Source organism: Kogia breviceps, chromosome 12, assembly GCF_026419965.1.
Source record: "Kogia breviceps isolate mKogBre1 chromosome 12, mKogBre1 haplotype 1, whole genome shotgun sequence".
Lineage (NCBI taxonomy): Eukaryota > Metazoa > Chordata > Mammalia > Artiodactyla > Physeteridae > Kogia > Kogia breviceps.
The window spans coordinates 79431202-79454997 of NC_081321.1; the positions used below are offsets into that span (position 1 = coordinate 79431202).

Here is a 23796-nt window from a genome sequence, read left to right on the forward strand (position 1 = left end):
TTACAGAGTATTGAGTAGGCTCTACAGCAAGTTCTTATTAGTTATCTATTTTATAAATAGTAGTGTGTATGTGTCAATCCCAATCTCCCAATTTATCCCTCCCCCGCTTATCCACTGTTGACCATAATTTTGTTTTCTACATTCATGACTCGACTTCTGTTTTGTAAATAAGTTCATTTCATTTATACACCTTTTTTAAAAGGTTCCACAGATAAGCTATATCATATTATATTTGTCTTCTGTGTCTGACTTACTTCACTCAGTATGACAATCTCTAGGTGCATCCATGTTGCAGCAAATGGCATTATTTTGTTCTTTTTTATGGCTGACTAATATTCTGTTGTATATATGTACCACATCTTCTTTATCCATTCCTCTGTTGATGGACATTTAAGTTGCTTCCGTGTCCTGGCTACCCTTTGAGGTTTTAGAATATATATATTTTTGGCTGCATTGGGTCTTTGTTACTGCACGCAGGCTTTCTCTAGTTGTGGCAAGCGGGAGCTACTCTTTGTTGCGGTGCGCGGGCTTCTCATTTGTGGTGGTTTCTCTCTTGTTGTGGAGCATAGGTGCATAGGCTTCAGTAGTTGCAGCATGTGGGCTCAGTAGTTGTGGCTCATGGGCTCTAGAACACAGACTTCAGTAGTTATGGCACATGGGCTTAGTTGCTCCGCAGCATGTGGGATCTTCCCAGACCAGGGATCAAACTCGTGTCCCCTGCATTGGAAGGCGGATTCTTAACCACTGTGCCATCAGGGAAGTTCCTAGAATATTTTCAAAGAAAGGAAAATACTGACAAAGTGTAACTGCAGAATACATATCATCAAATAGTTTTTCCCAGGGCTTTATGGGAAAAATATGTCCAAAAAGGATTATCACTGGGATTGTCGGGAAAAGTTCTTTAACAGTAGATGGAATAGCACAAGAGGCTTTTACATATATTCCAACAGATGGGCCAATAACAATGGTGACCCTTCCCCAAAATTTTGTTTCAGTTCGTACCTTCAGAATAATTACACTGGTAATAGGCATTATTTATGTGTGGCTTACATTGAGTCAAAATCATCCTAGTATGTCATGTACATTATCTCCTTCCCATAACAGTACTGCAGTGATGTGCTAAAATATCCATTTTATAGGTGAGAAAATTGAGGTCTGGAGAAGTAAAATGACATAGATACTAGGTGTTAAAATTGGAACTGAAGCCCTGGTCTTTTTGATTCTAATCCTGGACCATTTCTACTAAGTATCACAGGCCCTGGATTGTCAGCCTTTTCTGTTTTTCCCTACCCTGTTATGCCCGTTTATTTTCAGAATAATACATTGGTTTGAGACCAGCTAATAACAATTGCATTGGTGGAATTAGCTCCTAGACTACTGTTGACACTTGATAAATGTTAATAAAACTAAGCTGAGTTCATAGGATTTTAGGAGCTAAGAAGGAAGACATTCTAAAATGGCTAACTTGAGAGTCTGAGTTCTTGAAATTATTCTTTTACTTGTAAATGCTTGTTTTTTTAATTGACTCATTATTTGTGGTATTTTTAGTTTAAGTAGTCAGCAGCTTGGGCTCACCACTCATAATTCGATAATATTAAATGAAAATCGGCATTATTAGCTTAAAATGAAAAGACATTCTATTGTGCCCTTTTTCTGTCTCAGGCCTTGGAATATCTGCTGTGGGCCAGTGTATGTATGGAATCCTCGGTCCCGCTTCTGTCCGTCAAGTACTTGACGTGGAGAGCTACTCTTTACACCGCTGTCTGCCAATGCTACTATGACTGCCAGGCTGGTATTCACGGAGAGGTACGCTACTTTTTAACTCTGAGGATGCCAATATTTAAAACTACAACATAGTCAGCATTTTTTTCTTTAGATGAGCGGCAGGAAAACAAACAAGTAAACAGACAAAACCCAAAGAATTGCAGTGAAGCAAAGACAAAAGTCCCAGGCTTTATTTGCAGAAATTTGCTTGACTTCTCCATTCTGTTGGTCTCTCGCTTCACCTCCTGTTTCCCCCTTTATTCTCTATTCGCTTCTACCGTCTTTACTCCTTTTCTGAATCAGATCTCTGACATCTTCCCTTCCTTATCGTATTCTTGTATGCAGGCTACTTTCTTTCCCTGTTTAGTTACTGTGTTCCATGCCACCTACCATCCATTTGTCTTGCTTTTCTCTGCTTCCTCCCACCATTTAGTTAGTATACTCTATTTCTTATTTTTCCTCTTTTCCTATATATATTTTTGATTGAATATTTGAACTATAACTTAACTGGTTGGGGCTTCTATTGGTCTATGCCACACCTCTGTGCAGATGAAAACAGCCACTCTCGTTATGATATGTGGTACTTGGCTTGTCAGTGGATGGGGTCTTGGTGAGAATTAGAAACAGGCACCCTTTCCTTTGGGTGAACCTATCCCTGCACCAGTGTGCATAGCTTGGTGAGTACAGGGTGGGTTGGATTTCAGCAGGAGAACAGCTTAATACAGCCCTTGCGGGATACTTTTTCTAGCCTAGGATACATTCTAGAAACTACTCACCATAAATGCATAGTTAGTTTTAGTGCACTAGTGGTGGCATGTTTCTATAGCTATTAAATTTATCAGGGATTGAAATGCTTGCGTAGTTTTGACCATTTGATTCCTATTGGAATTTTTTCTTATTGGAAAATGTAACCCTTTATGTTACTATTGTGTTCTAGAAGCATCTTCATGAAAAATAATAAATTATAAATAAAGTACTTCAAAGAACTAGTAAAATAAATTGCATGAATTGAACTTGTTTTGCTGTTATTGCTAAAGAATTATAATAATGGTGAAGTGATTAAATAAGCTAGCCTGCTTCCTTTCCTCAGATATTAATAAATACTTCCTATATGTTGGGTACTGGAAATCCAAAAATGAATAAGACCCTTTAAGGACCTCACAATTTAGTGGACAGTGTGAACAATTGAATAGATAATACAGCTTGTTTTGGTAGAAAGGTTAGAATTTGAGAAGAGCACTGAGGAGGGGTGTGTGTGTGTGTGTGTGTGTGTGTGCGCGCATACATACGTGCGTACAATGCCAGAGAAGTGATCATCTATATGAAGCTGCTGTTTAGCCCAGAATTTGACTTTCCTTACTTTTTAAATTAATTCATAAGGTTAGATATCCGACATTTTATTAACTTTAGATTTACAGAAATTAGTGGTGCTTCTCGGAAATGATTGACAGGACAGCTACCATGTTCTAAAGAATCAGCATCAGCCTAGAGTTTAATTCAGCAATTAAATCAAATGTCTGGGAGAATAAAACATACTGTCTTGATACATTTTTAATCACTATACTCTTAACTTATTATGACTTAAATTTATTTTAATTGCATGTAGGCATTTGCTCGGCGTGCTTTGGCTAAAATTGATGAGTTAAGGCAACTGGAATTAATGAGTTCCTCACAATCACAGGAAGAATCCAGAGGATATTATAGAGAGGCCACGATAAAGGTATAAAAATTTCATGAAATAAAAGAAATTTACTGTACTCTACAAATGATTAAGTACTTAATATTAGTAGTTGAGAAGTGCATCCCACTGTTACTTCACATATAATTCTTCTTTTTGAGGCAGATGGCAGTCATGATCTTCAAAAGGGGAGTATTCGAATCTAGAAGAAAAAACAAAAGTTTCTTTACACCAAAGATAAGAGTTAACCTAAGGGAAGCACAAACTGTAAGTCTCAGAACGTCTTCTCTGTTTTAGACTCCTTTTGCAGTGCGTTTGTGTTATACCTCTCTGTCTTTTAAGCCTAGACACTAAGTATTAAATCCTGCCCCCTAATCCCTGCACCAGTGGCAAACAGAAGAATGCCTTCCCGATTTGGACACGGCCTTGCTTCATCCCTATCTCCAAGCTTTTGTACCTTCGCACAATCCCAGTTTTGTGACATTAAAGCCCAAGAACCCAAAGAGCCTGGGAAAGGTTCAAATGCATAGGCTTCTGAGTGGTGCTGCAGAGGCCTTTTGACCACTTGGTGTCAGCTTCAAAGGCATTGAGGATGGAGAAGAGGTGGAGGCACCTTTTCTTATCAGCTTCTGGTTTCACCTTTGGGAGTGTTTAGGGTGTAGGTTATACTGGAGCAGCAAACAACCCCCATGTCTCAGTGGCTTAAAACAATTTATTTCCCACTGGAGTCAAACATTATTATAGTTATCAGGAGCTCTGCTCATGAGCGATGCTCAGGGCCAGGTTGAGGAGCAGTCTTCGTTTGGAAAATTGCCGTGTCGTTCTGCCAGAGGGCACCTAAGGGAGCTCCGGAGGACCTCACACAGGCAGTGATGCTCAGCGTGGGAGTGACAGCAGCCTCCTTTCTAACATGGTCAGAACTCCTCACATGGCCCCTCTTGGCCACAGGTGTGTTTGGCCAACAGCCCTAAGGGCTCCCAGGGAGAGGAGTGGGACATAGATATGCCTGTGGGATCCTCTGCCTTTTTCCTTCTCTCACTGTCTTCCCCCTGGCCATTCTGAATCTCAGTGTTCCTGAAGTCCCAGCTCTGTTATTTCTTTGAAGTGTTCCCTGACCATTCTAGACAGTTGTAAACTCTCTTTTATGAGCTTCTTTGGGACTGAAAATGAAAGTGGGGGGGGGGGAAGATGAGCACTTTCTGACAGAAGAGTAGTAGAATCTCAGGACCTGGAAGGAATTTTAGAAATCATTTGGTTCAGTTGTTTTCTATTACAGACGGGGAAAATAAAGCCCAGAGCATTTAAGCCAGCTGCTGGCAGCACTGCAACCAGAACCCAGGTCTCTAGCCCAGTGTATTTTAACTACTCCATTGACTGCTGTTCTCTTTCCTCATTTCTTCTTATAATATTTGAGAGGAATTCTCTTAAATAAATCATATTTAAATACAAATATTATTTGGAGATGGTAGCTTTCTATTGCTACTTAGTGTTTCTGAGATAAATTGAGTACTGATCCCAGGCATGTAGTTCGTACCTTCTTTTAAATCATATCCCTTACTGACCAGTGGTGTGTAATTGGTGGGGGTGGTAGCTTGCCAAATTATAGATAATTCCTTGGATGATCTGTTGAATAGCCTGCATCTGGTATTGTTAAGTAGTAATGCTATAGTGTTTGTTAGAGAGCAGGAGGCATATTTTGCAGAATGTTCTGCTTTAAATTTATGAAATCGTTTTACTGTTTCTACAAAAAAAGTATTTCAGTGTGCATTAAATCTATTTTACAGAAAATTTCTGAGTTCATAGGACAGTTGATAGGACAGTTGTTAACTCACAGTGAATCATTTTGACTTTCAAAGGATTGTTTTATAGGACTGCTAATCCAGACTTCTAATGATTGACCATTTAGTGATTCATTCAATAAATATTTTTAAAGTACTTGCTCTGTGAACAAGATATGTAGAGGTTACCTTCTGGTGGAGAAATTACATAATACATAAGTAAATTATAGCTTGTGTTAAGAATTAAGAAGGAAATAATGGTGGTGATTAAATGAGTTACATGTAAAGCCCTTAGAATGTTCCTGGCACGTTGTAGGTCTTCAGCTGTATGAGCTATTACTATTTTTCATTCATTCATTCAGTAGCCATGTATCGAAGGCCTACTGTGGTTCAATAGTATTGGCACATAGAAAAGATGAAGTCAAAGTTCTTTTTAAATTAATTAATTAATTAAATTAATTTATTTTTGGCTGTGTTGGGTCTTCATTGCTGCACGCGGGCTTTCTCTAGCTGTGGCGAGCAGGGGCTACTCTTCATTGCAGTGCACGGACTTCTCACTGCAGTGGCTTCTCTTGTTGCGGAGCGAGCACGGGCTGCAGGCGCGCAGGCCTCAGTAGTTGTGGTGCACAGGTTCAGTAGTTGTGGCTCGTGGGCTCCAGAGCGCAGGCTCAGTAGTTGTGGCGCACAGGCTTGGCTGCTCTGCAGCATGTGGGATCTTCCTGGACCAGGGGTCAAACCCATGTTCCCTGTGTTGGCAGGCAGGTTCCTAACCACTGTGCCAGGGAAGCCCTGAAATTCTTTTTTGAATGGCTTTGGAATAACAAGTGGGATTTGATTAGACAGGGAGAAGGGGGAAAACATTCTAAGTAAAGGACAAGATCATGAACATAGCTTGGAAGCAAAAGTAAGCAATGACTTTTGGTGGACAGTGAGACAGTGAGAAACTGAGCTTGAATGGGTGGATGTATTATGTTGGGGAATTAACATAATGCATATTATGGCACCGATGTCATGGAAGCCATGGTGTTGAGGGTTGGAACTGACTGCATGGGTTATATCATTCAGCTTCTCATCCATCTTGACAATTTAAAAGATGGTTTAGTATACCCTATGCAGTACATGTACCAGGATTTGTCTAATACTTTTTATTACTAGTATTTTAGTTGTTTTCCCATTCTTTGCTGTTATAAATATTGCTGTAATCAACATCTTCAGGTATATTATTTTTTCTTTCTTTTATTTCCTATGGGTAAAATTCAAGGTATAGAATTTGAATAATGTTACAAACACTTTTATTTCTCTTGATATATATTGCCAAATTAATTTCCGAAACAAGTACTCAAAGGTGACAACCCACATGTACCAGTTTCACCACAAGCTATTATCATTTTGATATTATTATATTATTTCTTAATTTAAAAAATAATTCAGTTTTCATAAAGTATCTTGTTTTAACTTTATTATTTTGATCCAACTTTCCCTTCTATTTGTGTTTACTCTTTATATTTTCTTTTCAGGTGAATTATCCTTTACAGCTTTGACCATTTATCCACTAGAGATTTTAGTTTTTAAAATGTATTTGAATAGGCTCATTTTTTTTTCATTTTGCCTACAGTTTTGTTTTTTGAATTTTATTTTTTTATACAGCAGGTTCTTATTAGTTATCTATTTTATACATATTAGTGTATACATGTCAATCCCAGACTCCCAATTCATTCCACCACCAGGCTTATTGTTTTTATAGAGATTAATGTTTTGCTTGTCATGCTTGACAATCAAGTGTTTTTTTATTTTTTTAAATTTTTTTTTAACTTTTTTTTTTTTTGCGGTACACGGGCCCCCCACCGCTGCGGCCTCTCCCGCTGCGGAGCACAGGCTCCGGACACGCAGGCCCAGCAGCCATGGCTCACGGGCCCAGCCGCTCCGCAGCATGTGGGATCTTCCCGGACCGGGGCACGAACCCCTGTCCCCTGCATTGGCAGGCGGATTCTCAACCACTGCGCCACCAGGGAAGCCCCTAAATATAATTTTTTTAAGCTCTGTTTTAACCCATAGCAAACATCTTAGAAGAAACCCTGACGTCTGTTTGTAAAGCAAGAGAGGGCAGGGCATGAAGCTTAAGCTTTACTGAGGTTTTTAACATATCAGTTAATCTAAGGGTTGAAAGCACATAGAAGCTAATAAGCAGGGAAGTTTTTGTTTGGGGGAAAAATAGTCCAAAGCAGCTTTATCCCTGCTTTTGCTTTTCTGGCTTTATGACTTTGCCCCAGGAAGAGGAATGGAGCAAGGAAATTGTGGGAAATATGGATATCCTCTAACTGGACATGGATTCAAGAAAAGCCAGCTGGAGCTACCTTTGTTGTTTCCTGGTAATCTAAGTACAGAGAACAGGTCATTTGTCAGAGAGAAGACTAAAGTGTGGAGGCAGGCCACCTGCTTGGGGTGAAATCTGGGCCGACACAAAGCATAGTGGCTAGGGATTCGCACGTGGCTCTAACTGGCTCTGGCTTACTTGTATACAGCTGGTCAACTCTTCTTTAGAGTTAGCTACCATAAGACCTGTTATTTATACTATAAAATAGTGTTTCAAATTTGGGTTTGGGGATCTTCTGCATTAGAATTTCCTCCAGTGTTTACTAAAAATGTCCCACTCAGACTCAACTGAATCTCTGGAGATTTGGTCTGTGAATCTAAAAAGAGCTCCTGAGGGCTTCCCTGGTGGCGCAGTGGTTGAGAATCCGCCTGCTGATGCAGGGGACACGGGTTCGTGCCCCGGTCCGGGAAGATCCCACATGCTGCGGAGCGGCTGGGCCCGTGAGCCATGGTCACTGAGCCTGCACGTCCGGAGCCTGTGCTCTGCAACGGGAGAGGCCACAACAGTGAGAGGCCCGCGTACCACAAAATAAATAAATAAATAAACAAATAAATAAAAAAAAAAAAAATAAAAAGAGCTCCTGAGAGATTTTGAGGCAACCAAAGTTTGAGTATCAGTTCCTAAAGGCTGTCATGGAGGTACCACAAACCATATAGAGACTGATGCTGCCATTTATTAATGAACAGCCCTTTTAGGCTGCTTTGGAAACACAAACATATAAAGAGATGGCAACGTTTTTGATGTAATGGCAGCATGACATAAACTTTAATAAAGCCTGGAGTGACACCTCAAAAAATGGAAACCGTAAAAGCAGCCATCGCTCATCAACAGACCAACCACTCTCTCTTTTAGCGTTAATGAAGCACGCCTTACTTGTCTTCGCCTTATACTATCAAACATTGCGGAACTTTAAAAAAGTGAGCTGTATTTTTTTTTTAATTCCAGTTGCCGTGGCCACGTACTGTCACAGAACGGTTGTTGGATGAGATGTTTGATAGCACTGCATCCCAGTTTCTGGCTGTCTTGGAGGCTCTCTCTGACTCAAATCGGCGAACACTACAAACTGGACCTGTTGTTACAGATGAAGTAGAAGTTCATGATGTCGTCTCAGAACTGTTTATAGCAGGAAAAGAACTTTTACTAAGTAAATATGCTGTTAAAATAATATTTTATGGAAGAACATGAATAACAAAAATTTTAGTGCGGTAGTCCATACCTAAGAAACTGATACCGATTTTTATTGATCTTGAATTCAGCAACCTTGCTAGACTCAATGGATAATTCAGATAATGTATTCGTAGATTTTCTTTTGGATTTTTTATATATACAATCATATTATCTGTGAATAATGACAATCATGTTTCTTTCCAATTCTTAACCTTTTGATTTCTTCTTTCTTGCATTTCTTGACTTACTTTGCACTAGATAGGCTCTCCAGTAAAACATGGGATGGAAGTGGTGATAGCAGATATCTTTGTCTCATTTATGATCTCAGAGGGAAGGCTTTCAGTATTTTATCATTAATTTTGATATTTGCTGAAGGATATTTTTAGATACCCTGTTTGAGATTAATGAAGTTTCTTTTATTCTTGGTTTGCTAAGAGTTTTCTTTGTTTTTAATCCTGAATAGTTGTTGAATTTTATCAAAACCTTTTTTATGGGTTTATTGAGATTTATTGAGTTAATCGAATGGATTTGTCTTTTATTTCTATTAATGTGGTACATTACATTGATTGCTTATCTAATTTTTAATTACTCCATATTTTTTGAATAAACAATCTGGCAGTGAGGATTATCCTTTTGATATATTGCTTGATTTTGTTGCTAGTGTTTAATATTTCTGCTTCTCTGTTCATGAGAGAGATTTCCTTTCTTATAATATCCTTTTTGGGTTTTGCTCTCAAGGTCATGTTGGCCTCATAATAAGAGTTGAGAGTTCTGCCCTCTTTTTCTATTATCTGGAGGAGTTTGTGTCAGATTTGTGTTATTTCTTCTCAAATCTTTGAATTTGCTGGTGAAGGCATTTGGACCTGGAATTCTCTTTGTGGAAATGTTTTTAACTATGGATTACATTTCTTCCATAGATATAAAATGATTTAGAATTTCTTTTCATTAAAAAAAATCTTCTGTTTGGTAAATAGTACTTTCATTTTATCTATATTTTAAAATTTTCATAAAATTGTTTATAACATCATCATGATCATCTAAGTGAGCTTAGGATGTGCGTGTGTGTGTGCACGTGTGCACCCATCTGAGGGCAAGGATCCTCTGTGCCGCAGTTTGGGCTCATCTTTTCCTCACAAGGAAGATACGAGATCTCAGAGGAGAATTCCCTTGACTTCCTTCACCCACACCTGAAAATGTACCTTCATCCACTGTCTGTCATTAAAGTGGAAGGAATGTTCCTTCTTCTCCTCTTTAGGTCTTTGGTTCTAATCTCTGCAAACTGCCCTTCATCCCTATCCAGCTTCCTCCCCTGTATTTCTTCCTCTTGTTAGAGTCAGATTTATTGAAGGAGTTGTCTGTTTTCACTGTCCCAAATTCTTTCCTTCCGGCTTGTACTTGGTGGTCTTCTGTCATGGACAGAGAGTGTCAGGGACAACCTCCTTATTGTTCAATGTGAAAGTCAGTGTTTTTCTTCCCTTTGCTCTCTGTAGTGTTTGTTGCTGTTGACTACTCCTTTCCTCTCTAAACGCTCTCCCTTGCAGGCTTTGCTCCCGTGGCCCTTCTCTTACTTGCTGGGGTTCCTTGATGCTCTGTCCTAGGCAGCCATCTGTTGCGCATTTACTATGGATATGTAATGAGACTCTAAAGCTATATCCCTATCTGAGATCTCTTTTCCGAGCCCCCAGTCTGTAATATCTAGCTGTCTGTTTCACTAGTCAACTCTTGCTAATCTTCTCTTTTTGAGATTCCATGTTCCTCCCTCTGGGGTGGCCTTCCCTGACCGACCTCCTACTCCAAACCTCTGTCAGATGCCTTTCTTACCTGTCCACACAGCACCAAGGTATTTGCCCCCTAAGATTCCTTGTTGCCCCCACCTACGCACGAGCTCTGTGAAGGCAGGCGTTGTGTTTGCATCTTTTCCGTTGTTTACCTAGCCTGGCAGTGTCTGACATTTAATATTTAGTAAATATTTCTTTGCACAAATGACATTCAAACCCCTCTCTTTCCTTTTCTAGTGTCAAATGCCAGTGCAGATGGCATGCTTGATTTTCCAAAATCTTCTCTTCTGGAGCTTATTATAAGAAGGAAAAATGTTATTTCTGTGGATGCTGCCGTGAAATTTATAAAACTAGCTTTTACTTACGAGGAATGGAGTTTATTTGAATCTGCAGCTGGGCAGCTGATTGATTTTCTCAAGGTAATATGTGCAAAATAGTTAACTTTGTTTTTATTTTATTAACATGACACTGAAATAATTAATCATGGGATATACTTTTCTTAGAGGCAGGATGATCCAGAGTCAAAGAAAGCAGAGAAAGATTTAATTCTTCTTATTGCAATAGAACCTTTAATCAACGTTAAGAGAAACAAAGGTTTGATCTTTCCCCTCGAAAACTACAAAGGAGGTCAAGTTTATGTTAAAAAAATTGCTCTTTATGGTGAGTATTTATTTGCATTTTTGAAAAATTAAGATGACTTTATGTGCTCTCTACAGGTGAGGTGAGAGAAAGAACGTTCAGGGCGGAGGGAGCAGGAAGTGCAAAGGCCCTGAGAGTGTGCTTGACTGTTGAAGGAATAGCAAGGAGGCATGTGTGGCTGGAGTGCGCTAGTGGTGGTGCTGGCATTTGAGAATGCGGTAGGAGGTGAGCTCAGGGAGATAGCTGGGTGCCTGGTCTTGCAGATTCCTAGGCCTTGGAAGGATGCTGGATTTTATTTTGAGTCATGGTTTTGAGTAGAAGAATGAGGCTCTACTTAGCTGCTACCTTATCAGTGAGAGGCCAGCAGGGCAGCAAATCAAATCTATCAGTTCACTTTGGTAAGGGAAGGTTTGGTGGTCTCCTCTCTGTTTCCAGCATGCAGAGTTTTCCATTCTAAAACATTTTATGTCTTTTTTTTTTTTTAAAGAAGATGTTGGGGGTAGGAGTTTATTAATTAATTTATTTTTGGCTGTGTTGGGTCTTCGTTTCTGTGCAAGGGCTTTCTCTAGTTGTGGCGAGCGGGGGCCACTCTTCATCGTGGTGCGCGGGCCTCTCGCTATCGTGGCCTCTCGTTGCGGAGCACAGGCTCCAGATGCGCAGGCTCAGTAGTTGTGGCTTACGGGCCTAGTTGCTCCGTGGCATGTGGGATCCTCCCAGACCAGGGCTCGAACCCGTGTCCCCTGCATTAGCAGGCAGATTCTCAACCACTGTGCCACCAGAGAAGCCCCCATTTTACGTCTTAAAAGTCATTGTGTATACAACTGAAAATCTGCAGCCTCTGTTTTTTAGAGAATTATTTAATCCTATACTTTTATGTTTTATCATATTCATAAGGCATTGAATAGCTGCTAAATTGTGGTCAATAATTTGTACCAAGTAACGATGCTTTTTTTTTTTCTTCTAATGGTTTCTGAATAGATACCGTTGTTATTTTTATTTCAACTGCCCTATATGTTTTAATATTATAAACCTTCTCAATTCCATTATGGACATAGTTGGCATACAGATTGCACATTAATGAAAATCTTAACAGTCCATTTTAATTGAATTAGAGCCTACTTAGATTAGTTTTCTCACAGAAAGAAGCATTTAAAGTGTCTTATTGATATACTATTTACCCAGATATCATTTATGTCACTTTTGTAGAATTTCTGTGTTTCTATGCCTTTTCTATTTGAAATTTTGTAACAAGATTTTTTGTTTCATTTTCCTGTATTTTATAAATTGAGATACTTCTGTGAAGACTTGTGGACATTCAGAAGACATTTTCCATTTGGCGGCAACCTTGCATTCCTGTGTCTGTGGCTCTCCACAGGTGAAAAAGCTATTTTGGATAATTTGTAATAGTGTCAAAGGAGGCTCTTTTACTTAATTTAAAGCCAGATTTAAAAATCAAACTCTCATAAAAAAAATAAATTAAAAAAAAATCAAACTCTTAGAGGAAAACATGGGCAGAACACTCTATGACATAAATCACAGCAAGATCCTTTTTGACCCACCTCCTAGAGAAATGGAAATAAAAACAAAAATAAACAAATGGGACCTAATGAAACTTAAAAACTTTTGCACAGCAAAGGAAACCATAAACAAGACCAAAAGACAACCCTCAGAATGGGAGAAAATAGTTTCAAATGAAGCAACTGACAAAGGATTAATCTCCAAAATCTACAAGCAGCTCATGCAGCTCAATGTCAAAAAAACAAACAGCCCAATCCAAAAATGGGCAGAAGACCTAAATAGACATTTCTCCAAAGAAGATATACAGATGGATTTGAGGATGTAGGGAGGGGGAAGGATAGGCTGTGACAAAGTGAGAGAGTGGCATGGACATATGTACACTACCAAATGTAGAATAAATAGTGGGAAGCAGCCGCATAGCACAGGGAGATCAACTCGGTGCTTTGTGACCACCTAGAGGGGTGGGAAAGGGAGGGTGGGAGGGAGGGAGACGCAAGATGGAAGAGATGTGGGAACATGTGTATATGTATAACTGATTCACTTTGTTGTAAAGCAGAAACTAAGACACCATTGTAAAGGAATTATACTCCAATAAAGATGTTAAAAAAAAAAGGCAAAAAAAAACCCCACAGGAATTTCACCTTGCTGAAATTCTGTATTGTTTAATCATTAGAAGAGATCGATTTATACCCTGACTTGTAATTTTAAATCTGTTTTTACTATTGTCATCATTTTGGGCGTCAGTCTCTTCCTTCTTGGGAAATTCCAAGGCTAGCTATATTTCTTTTTCTTTTTTTTGCCAGATTTATTCTTAAACTTAAGACTCGTTCTAACATCTGTTTTCTCTAACATGATTTTCTAATTTTTTTCTTGTATATACATATAGTTTTTCTTCTTTCTTGCATTTTTTAACATCTTTATTGGAGTATAATTGCTTTACAATGGTGTGTTAGTTTCTGCTGTATAACAAAGTGAATCAGCTATACATATACGTACATCCCCATATCTCCTCCCTCTTGCTTCTCTCTCCCACCCTCCCTATCCCAGCCCTCTAGGTGGACAGAAAGCACTGAGGAGGTTAGCTATATTTTTAATGATGAAGGAAATGAAGCAGTGGTTTTAGTGAGAGTTAATATTCTTAAAATATTGCTTTCCAGTCCCCGAGTACAAAGCCTGGTTATTATTTGGAGTCACTTAGCACACAATGGCCAGTATTTAGAAATGATGATTTGTGGGTATGGATATTTAAGCACAGCACTGGTTTTAAACTGAATTCCAGGGACCCCCCCCCCCCCCAGAACTTCTCTGAGGCTCCGCAGGAGCCAGCTTTAGGTTGTAACACCCTAAGCTGTTCCTATTAGTTTTTGAGATTCTGAGGGAATTTCCTTTGAAAATTTGGTTTTACGGTTATAAAAAAAATGTTTGAAAACCACAGTTATAGAGCATTATATTAACTATTGTTCAGGCAAGTGAAACACAGTAAGGGACTTGAGAAGTTCCACTGTTATAATATTTTCTATTCCTTCATTTATTAGTTTGTTATAACCTGTGACAGGTATTTAATTTTTGAAAGGAAGGTATTTGATAGCAAATATACTTATTATAGTGGGCAAACCAAACCAAAAAATTCCAATCAAGGCTGAAAAGTGCATGAAATTTTCATCTTTCTGCTTTTTAAAAAACCATGTGTATCTTAGTTTAGTTCAATTCAGTAAACATTTCTTGAGCTCTGTTATGTTCCCAAGTACTGTACTAAGTACCACATATGTGAAATAAGTCTTAGAGCTGTCCCAAAGGAGCTCGAGATTTGATATATTTTAATCATAAACTCATTATCTTTCTAGTTCATATACAGTGAATAACTTTATTTTCCTTTTGGAAAGAGCCAAAGTAACTGAACTGAGAGGAGATATATTTGATTTGGGTCATCTATTGATATCCAATGTGATGTTCAGTTTAGTTCCTTCATGTCTCTCTTTTCTTTTTGTCCATAAACTTTCCCAGCTCCCTATTCCCTCTCCCCTTACTAGTTTCTCCACCTCTCCATTATTTATTCTTCCTTCCTTCCTTCCTCCCTCCCTCCCTCCCTTCCTTCCTTTCTTTTTGGCTGTGTTGGGTCTTTGTTGCCGCACACGGGCTTTCTCTAGTTGCGGTGAGTGGGGGCTACTCTTCATTGCGGTGCGCAGGCTTCTTATTGCAGTGGCTTCTCATTGCAGAGCACAGGCTCTAGGTGCGCAGGCTTCAGTAGTTGTGGCATGAGGGCTCAGTAGCTGTGGCACATGGGCTCTAGAGCTCAGGCTCAGTAGTTGTGGCGCACGGGCTTAGTTGCTCCACGGTATGTAGGATCTTCCTGGACCAGGGATTGAATCGTGTCCCCTGCCTTGGCAGGTGGATTCTTAACCACTGCGCCACCATGGAAGTCCCTTCTTTATTATTTTAATACAGAAATTTTAAAAAGAAAGAAGTATATACACACTTCAAATCTGGATGAAACTGGTAGGTTTACATAACTTGCCTAAAAGTATTTGGAACTGTTCTTTTTAGAGAGGTCAAGTAGCCTAGAGCAGTTAAAAGTGAGGTCTCTAGAGCTAGACTGCTTGGGTTTGAATCCTGGCTCTGCTACTTTCTTTCATTTTATCTTAGGAAAAACCACTTCATCTTGTTGTGCTTCAGTTTGCTCATCTGTAAAGTGGGGATGATAGTAATAGTACTCACTTCATAGGTTGTTATGTGGATTAAATGACCTGGTATATGTCTTAGTCTATTCGAGCTTCTATAACAAAGATACCCTAGACTGGTTGGCTTACACAACATTTATTTCTCACAGTTCTGGAGGCTGAGAAATCAAGGTGTCATCTGCCTCCTGGTTCATAAATGGCTGTCTTCTTGCTGTGTCTTCACTTGGCAGAAAGGTGTCTCTCACTCTCTTTCTGGGGTCCCTTTTATAAGGGCACTATTCTCATTCATGAGGGCCCCATCCTCATACCAGTTGCCTCCTAAAGGCACCTCCTAATACCATTGCTTTGGGAGTTAGGAATTCAACATAAGAATTTTGAGTTGACACAAACATTCAGTTCACTGCAGTAAGTATAAAGCTCTGAGAATGTTGCCTGGCACACATTAAATGTTGTATACCTATATCTCTATATCTTGCTGTTCTTATCAATTTACTTTACCACTTTTGTTTTCAGAATGCTCAGCCTGATAAAGAAATCATTGTGGACGTGATAATGTTCCTATGGCAGAAGTGCAAAGTAGGAATTCAGCGGGTCAATGTGTCCAGAAATGACTATGCAAAATTCACCCAGAAAATCAGTACTAATAAAGTATTCCTTTTTGTTTCTCTTCATATGCTTTTTGTTATTGCTAATTTAATTTGTGATGCACATTTCAAACCTAAATTTTCCCTATTTACCCACCTGCATAATTATCAATACTATTTTTTAAATGTAGTGGTGAGTGAGCCTTTCCTTTAAGTGTATTCCCTGCACTTCTGCCCCAATTTAATTTTGGGAAGCAGGGAGGTGTTTCAGGTTTTTAAGGGAGGAGTAAATACAGTATGTTTAAGGTTATATGAACTTGGATATATTCATTAAGAAGGTTAGTAATAGAAAATACAAGTAAAGCATTTCAGTTTTTTTGGTAATAATATCAATAGTATATTTTTGAGCTCCTTTGGAAAGGAGAAAGTTGAACAGGTGAATGTTATAACCTGGAAACTTAGGAGAGAATATTTTAACAATAACACAGTCTTCTATGATTCTGAGGCCTCCTAAGATTAGCTACATAAGGTTGCATGGGCATGATTTTATCATATAGTTTAATAAACTAATGATGTGGGTGCATAAATGTTGTTTTCTCATTTTAGCTCCCAAACTGTGATGGCTAATTTTATGTGCTAAGCTTTGGGGTTATAGACATGAAAGACAGCTTCCAAGGCACCCAGCATGGAACTTGAAACACCCGCTTCTCCCTCACTATTTTGGATGCCTTTGATAGTGATCTTAACCGCTGCTTTTTGAAGGGAGAATGAGAATTTTGAAGATACAGATAATCTTCACTGATGTGTATATATATATATATATATATATATATATATAAACTGTATGATAAATTTTCCATTATGGCTATAGATATGCAGACTATAAGCTTAAGTAAATCTTTGTGAATTTATATCAACAGATGGATCATTAAATATCATCTTATTAGGATTATTGATCTTTATATTACTTATAATTAAGATCAACTAATAAGGAGGAGTACCTGTGTAGTATTCCATATGATTAGAAGATGGTGATTTCAAGGAAGTACTAAGTTTTACAAAATGTGACTCTTTCTACAATGTAGTTACTTTCAATTGATTATACTGTGTATTTTCTCTTTTTAGTGGGTTTATCTTCTGTGGCAGATAAATGAAATAATTCATTGCTATAAAATGGAAGACATTGATGTTGTGGTGGTGGCAGAGGTCGCATTACGATTAAGTGAAATATTGGAGTCTTTAGGAAACCCAGGAAGAAAAGTTAAAAAATGTCTAGGTAAAATATTGAATGAAGAAATATGAGGTCATTAATATATATACATACATATGAATATATAAGTACAAATCATACTACTGGTTAACATCTGTTAATGGAAACTAGGCATTTCAGTATTGTGCTTCAGTGATGATTTATAATCAAAGATAGAAATAATATAGGTTCGACCAAGTTGATGTTAAAAAAAGGTCATGTGCTCTGTGGTTCAGTGGCAGATGAAACTCTTTGTGTCTTGTCTTCACTCAGATGCTTCCCTTCTCCGTTCCTCATGTCCACCTACCCCTGTCTCTCTCCCTCCCCCATTCTTCCTTTTTTCTTTTCTCTCCTCCCTTTTATCCTACTCCCTCCCCTTCCATTTCCCACTAGAGTGATGCTTCATGAAGGAAGAGAGAGTGTTCAGGTCACCGTTTTATTCTTGGTACCAGCACATTGCCTGACACAGAGGAGGAGCTCAGATGAATGTTAGTTGAATGGATCCATGTCCTTCTACCTTTTGTCTCCTTTTTAAGTCTCTCTTCTGATTCCCTCCTTTGAAAATTCTCCTTCTTTCTTCATTTATTCTGTTGCCTCTCTTCTTTTCCCTTTCTTCTTATCTTCTTCCTCTGTTTGCCCCCATTTCCCACTCATCCTCCTCCTCTCCCTGTCCCAACCCCTCCCTGCCATTATTCTGTTCTCCTTCCAGGAGGTGCCTTCTCTCAGAGGATTGGTCTGCTCTCATTCTTTCTCCTGCCTGTGGTTGAACCCCTGAATTATCTGTTTCATTAGGTAACTCCCATATAGAAAATGAGGTGGAGGAGACATGTGGGTGTCTACTTCCTATTTCACCCCATTTACAGAGTGTGTATGACGTGTGAGGGATTTGGTAATAATTATTGTAATGTTTTCCCAGGGATTTGCTAATCTGGCTCTGCCCATTCTTGGTTGTTGAGTGCAGCTTTGCAGATGGAATTTGACAGCCATAGTTCTCAAACTTTGATCGGTATCAGTATCACTCGGGAACTTGTTAAAAATACAAGGCCCAGGGGCTTCCCTGGTGGCGCAGTGGTTGAGAATCCGCCTGCCGATGCGGGGGACGTGGGTTCGTGCCCCGGTCCGGGAAGATCCCACATGCCGCGGAGCGGCTGGGCCCGTGAGCCGTGGCCGCTGAGCCTGCGCGTCCAGAGCCTGTGCTCTGCAACGGGAACGGCCACAACAGTGAGAGGCCTGCGTACCGCAAAAAAAAAAAAAAAAAAAAAAAAAATACAAGGCCCAGGCTTATCATACTTCAACTAGCCTGGACCTTCCTAGTCCTCATTAGCTTACCAGGAGGTTTTGATACACGTCAAAACTTGAGGACCACTGGTTAGAGGTCTCTGGCTACCTAACACTTTCAGTGGCTTGAAGTCATGTTTTTGACACATCCTGTCTTAAAATGCTTTTCCCTTTTTAAAAACTTGTATTATGTAGAATTTCAAATATAGAGAGGTGAAATAAGTCACTGACTATGCATCATCCAGTACCAAGAATTAGGAATATTTTGTTAATCTTATTTCATCTCTCCTGACAACACGTTCTTTTTTCCCGGAGTGTTTTAAAGCAGACATCATGTCATTTCACCAGCAAATACCTCAGCATATACACGTGTATGTGTTGTGTGTGTATGTGTTGTGTGTTGGTCTATCTATCAGATAAGGTTTTTTTTTTCTTTTTATAAAACCACCATGTTACTGTTATTACACCTTACAGAATAAGCAAGAAATTCCTATGTCCCTGATTGTATTAAAAATGTCTTAAGTTGGTTTGTTCCCATCAGGATCCAAACAGTCCCACACAATTTTATTTTCTTATGTGTCTCTTTAAGTCTCTCTCTGTAACCTGTAGCAGTTCCCCCTCTCCTTACTCCCGAAGAAATTGAATTATCCTCCTGTAGGATTTCCCACATGCTGGATTTGGCTGTTTCTATCCTTGTGGTGTTGATTAACTTGGTTCTCTACCTGGTAATCAGATCTACCAGATTGCTTGTATTCAAGTGATACATTTTCAAAAAGTATTCTTGCCAGTATTTTATTTTTTTTTTGACGAGCATACTTCATGCATACTCCCTATTGCATTGCATCTGGAGCCATGTAATGCCTCCTTGTCCCACTTGTTATGATGTAAAGATTTACCAGTGAGTTCAGGTGTTGTCAGCTTGACTCTTTTCCTAGGTTGGTTTCCCCAGAAACAGATTCTGAGACAAGGAGTTGAGTGTAGTAGTTTATTTGGAATGCGATCCAGGGAAGCAGGGTGTTGGGGTGAAAGGAGACAGAGAAGGAAAGGAAGCGAATACAAGGTACAGGAAGTTCATGAGAAGGCTGCTGTTGTGGGTACAGGGCTTATTCCCACGAGGGACCTCTAGGAGACTGTATAGAACATGCCTCAGAGAACTGGGAGGTGGTGGTATTTGTACCTTTATCTGTCATTGGTTGAAGGCTACTGGAGGAGGGGTAGGTAAGCCAGAAGGGGCTTCTAACTTCTATCATAACATCTGCATTTATTCTATTGATACCTTAAGTGAAGAACTTACTTCAACGACTGTTTGGTTACTCTGGATATTTTTGATTATGTGTTAGATACTATATTTGCTAAATATTTTATAAAAGTAATTTGAAGCCTTAGATGATCTGTTCCTCCAGGGAAGATTTATGCTTGCTTTTACCAGATGCATGAAGGCACTACTACTCCAGGGTCCCATTATTCCAATTTGAGAGATTAAGATAATTTAAAGCTGAGATGCTGTTTCTTCGACCTATTTTCAGTTACTCTGACTCCTAGGATGTGGCCCCTTCTGTCTTTTCACCCTTGGTGGGCCCTGGATACCAATCTCTGTTGCTGTGTCCTCTGAAGGCTGTCACAGTACCACTCAGCTTCTCAATTTTCCTCTCCAGAATTGATGAAAGTCTTCAGTGAGAAAAGTAGCTCTAATGCCATTCTCTAGTCCCTGGACTCTCTTCCCAAGATCCGGAGGATACTTCCTTCCCAGGATCCTGGCTCAGTATTGAAATTAGCGTCTTAGCTTGCAGATGAAAAAAAAAAAAAAAGTGTATTTTTCCAGGTTCCTAGCCAGCAGAATGTTTCCAGATTATCTGTTACTGGAAGCAAAAGGTCCAATGATTACTTTTTTAAAAAAATGTCTATTTCTTATTCAATTTTATTATTTTGTTTACTAGTTACTTCTGGGAGACTATTGTTTTATATTCTTCAATTATAAATGGGCTAAATACAATTTATTATACTGATCCTTTGTCAAAATGTTTCATTTCTAAAGAACTAATCAATATTAGAGCAGAGTCCATTTGTAAATTTGAGAACGTCTGCATTTATGTCATGAGCAGTTGTTCCCATTTAGACATGTAAAGTTTTATAACTTTTACAACAGCCTTACCCTCATTATCATATTGGCACATAAAACACAAAGTACCAGTCATTCTTTGTATGCTAATTATGATAATCTGCTTCAAACTGTTTATTTACTCATCTGTTTATTAAGTAATTCATTGTCTAATTGGAATTACTGAATAAATTTTAGACGAAGAAACTAGCATTGCCGTATACATTTTTATTATTTATAGTCTTCTAATTCAAGCCAGACTTCTCTGACATTTGTCTAAATTTACTGTTATTTGCTGAATGCCTTTCAGTGGACTTTCTATAGAATATGTAGAAAGACCAGTCTCTTTACCATAATATAACCTTGCTGATAATCAAGCTTTTTGAGTTGGTTTGTTGTATTATAAGATGCTTTTATTTATTTATTTTTAGGAGTGATGGATAGGTTTATTATCTTGATTGTATTTCAAACTCAAGTGTACAGTTGAATATAGTGTTCAGTTTATTTAATTTATTTATTTAAATAGATCTTTATTGGAGTATAATTGCTTCATAATACTGTGTTAAAAATATGGAATGCTTCTCGAATTTGCATGTCATCCTTGTGCAGGGGCCATGCTAATCAGGCTAATCTTCTCTGTATCATTCCAATTTTAGTATATGTGCTGCCAAAGCGAGCACTGCAAGATGCTTTTTTGTGTGTGTGTGCGGTACGCGGGCTTCTCACTGTTGTGGCCTCTCCCGTTGCGGAGCACAGGCTCCGGACGCGCAGGCTCAGCGGCCACGGCTCACGGGCCCAGCCGCTCCGCGGCATGTGGCATCTTCCCGGACCGGGGCACGAACCCGTGTCCCCTGCATAGGCAAGCGGACGCTCAACCACTGCGCCACCAGGGAAGCCCCAAGATGCTTTTAAATTAACTTATATAAAGACAAAATGCAATTATGTGAAAGAAATAATTTGTTATTCAACTTCTAAGTGTTGAATTATTTCTAAAATCATGGGTGAAAAGATAACTAGCATAATGTTGTTTATGATTATGATTCACTGTTATATTTCCATTTTTCTCTTTCATCCCTTTATTTTCTCTGGTCCTTCTTTCTCTTTGTTTCTCTCTCTCTCCCTCCCTCCCTCCCTCCTCCCCTTCCTTGCTTCCTTGCTTCCTTCCTTCCTTCCTTCCTCTCTTTCTTTCTTTCTTTCTATTTTTCAGATATACCTTCAAGGAAAGGGACTAGTGACTGCCTTGGGGCTCCAAAAGGGAGTGTGGAAACTCTTCCAATACTAAAGGTATGGCAAAATATTTTAGAAAATATAGTTAAAAACATGAATTTTATTTTTCAAATAATATTAAATTTGTCAATGTATAATGGTTAATTATAGAAGTAATTTTGAATATTTAATATCTGAGAAATTATGGTTTCTGTGTACATTGAGAACTATATGGACATTTTTCTACGTTTTGTTTTTACTTTAGAAAAAATCTAATCAGCTCCAAACATAAGCTAGATAAAGCATCTTAGGAGGATTTATAGTTACATTACTATTGATATTTTGAATGTGTTGTGATTCATAGACTCACAGAGCAGAGATGTCCTACTTAGCATTTACCTCTGACAGATTAAATTAGTTACTACCTGCTAAAAATGCACCTAGAACAGTCCTTGGCATGTGGCAAGTTCTCACTGAATGTTAGCTTAAGAGGAGATAGAAGATGAGGGAGGCAAATGGCCATTCTTCTTTTTGATTATAGTTTCCTTACTATATTTGAATTCTTTTTGTACATCATGGATTGTGTTGACCTGTAGATCTGAATGGGAGCCTAGGGAATTGTCTCCTGTATGTAATAAACATTTGTTTACAGGCAAGAACTAGAATAGCATTTTGCAAACTCTGTCCTATGTGGTGCTAGTACTACCCTTCAGAAAAGGATGCCAGGGTCAGGTAACCCTGGCTGACTTGAATTAAACACAATAGTTTCCTTGCTGTATGAGTTCTCTGGGGCATTAATTTACTCATGAGCACTGCGGTTTTCCAAGAAGGAGATAGAGAACACCATATGTTCCGTTATTGAAAATAAAACTCATTTTACCTACTTAGGATGCTAATGTGCATGGACAGTTGAAAAATACTTTTCTAGAGAGGAAGCCAGTGATCTATATTTTGGTTTACCTGATCAATTAAAAAACTATAATTTTAACTTACAAAAGTTGTGTTAACATCAGAGGGCATTTCAAGGTACAAAAAAATGAAAAAAAATCTGTAATTTCACTATATGGACCTAAACATTATCATTTTCTATATTTTCTACTAGTCTTTTTCACAGTTAAAAAAAATTATTTATTTTATTTTTGGCTGCGTTGGGTCTTTTGTTGCTGCGTATGGGCTTTTCTGTAGCTGCGGCGAGCGGGGGCTACTCTTGGTTGCGGTGCGCAGGCTTCTCATTGCGGTGGCTTCTCTTGTTGCGGAGCACGGGCAGACCTTCAGTAGTTGCAGCACATGTGCTCAGTAGTTGTGGTTCACAGGCTCTAGAGCACAGGCTCAGTAGTTGTGGTGCACGGGCTTAGTTGCTCTGCGGCATGTGGCATCTTCCCGGACCAGGGCTCGAACCTGTGTCCCCTGAACTGACAGGCAGATTCTTAACCACAGAGCCGCCAGAGAAGCCCTCTTTTTCACATTAAAAAAAAAAAAAATTACTGCGGTTTTATTAAGTTTGTATGTAAAGTTTAGTCTAATACAAAACACAATAATCTGTTTTCTTTCACTAATTCAACAAATCTCTACTGAGAACCTGCTGTATGGCATGCATTGATTTAGGCTCTGAGAAGACACATTTTTTTTTTTTTTTTTTTTTTTTTTTTTGTGGTATGCGGGCCTCTCACTGTTGTGGCCTCTCCCGCTGCGGGGCACAGGCTCCGGACGCGCAGGCTCAGCGGCCATGGCTCACGGGCCCAGCCGCTCCGCGGCATGCGGGATCCCCCCGGACCGGGGCACGAACCCGCATCCCCCGCATCGGCAGGCGGACTCCCAACCACTGCGCCACCAGGGAAGCCCGAGAAGACACATTTTTAACATAGAAATATTCTAATGTTTTTTCTTAACATGAATCCACCAGCACTTTTTCCTGTTGCTAAATGTTAATCCTCATGATTACTATGTTTTCTCTGAAAAATGGATTTGAAACATATGACATACAATTATAAAGAATATTATAATGAA

General features: G+C 39.0%; 1 protein-coding gene and 1 pseudogene across 2 annotated transcripts in view; one reads left to right on the forward strand and one right to left on the reverse strand.

Annotated features, from left to right (window-relative positions):
* Window positions 1–23796, forward strand: part of CFAP54 (cilia and flagella associated protein 54) — a 281143-nt gene that overhangs the window by 26730 nt on the left and 230617 nt on the right. For both annotated transcript variants that reach the window (XM_059082492.2, XM_059082493.2), the window contains exons 6-15: window positions 1663–1806; window positions 3371–3484; window positions 3608–3709; window positions 8540–8738; window positions 10777–10958; window positions 11043–11199; window positions 12468–12553; window positions 15888–16022; window positions 17084–17234; window positions 21791–21867. In XM_059082492.2, coding sequence (XP_058938475.1) covers window positions 1663–1806; window positions 3371–3484; window positions 3608–3709; window positions 8540–8738; window positions 10777–10958; window positions 11043–11199; window positions 12468–12553; window positions 15888–16022; window positions 17084–17234; window positions 21791–21867 — 1347 coding nt within the window. The remainder of the gene's footprint in view (window positions 1–1662; window positions 1807–3370; window positions 3485–3607; window positions 3710–8539; window positions 8739–10776; window positions 10959–11042; window positions 11200–12467; window positions 12554–15887; window positions 16023–17083; window positions 17235–21790; window positions 21868–23796) is intronic.
* Window positions 21148–21263, reverse strand: LOC131767549 (U6 spliceosomal RNA; annotated as a pseudogene).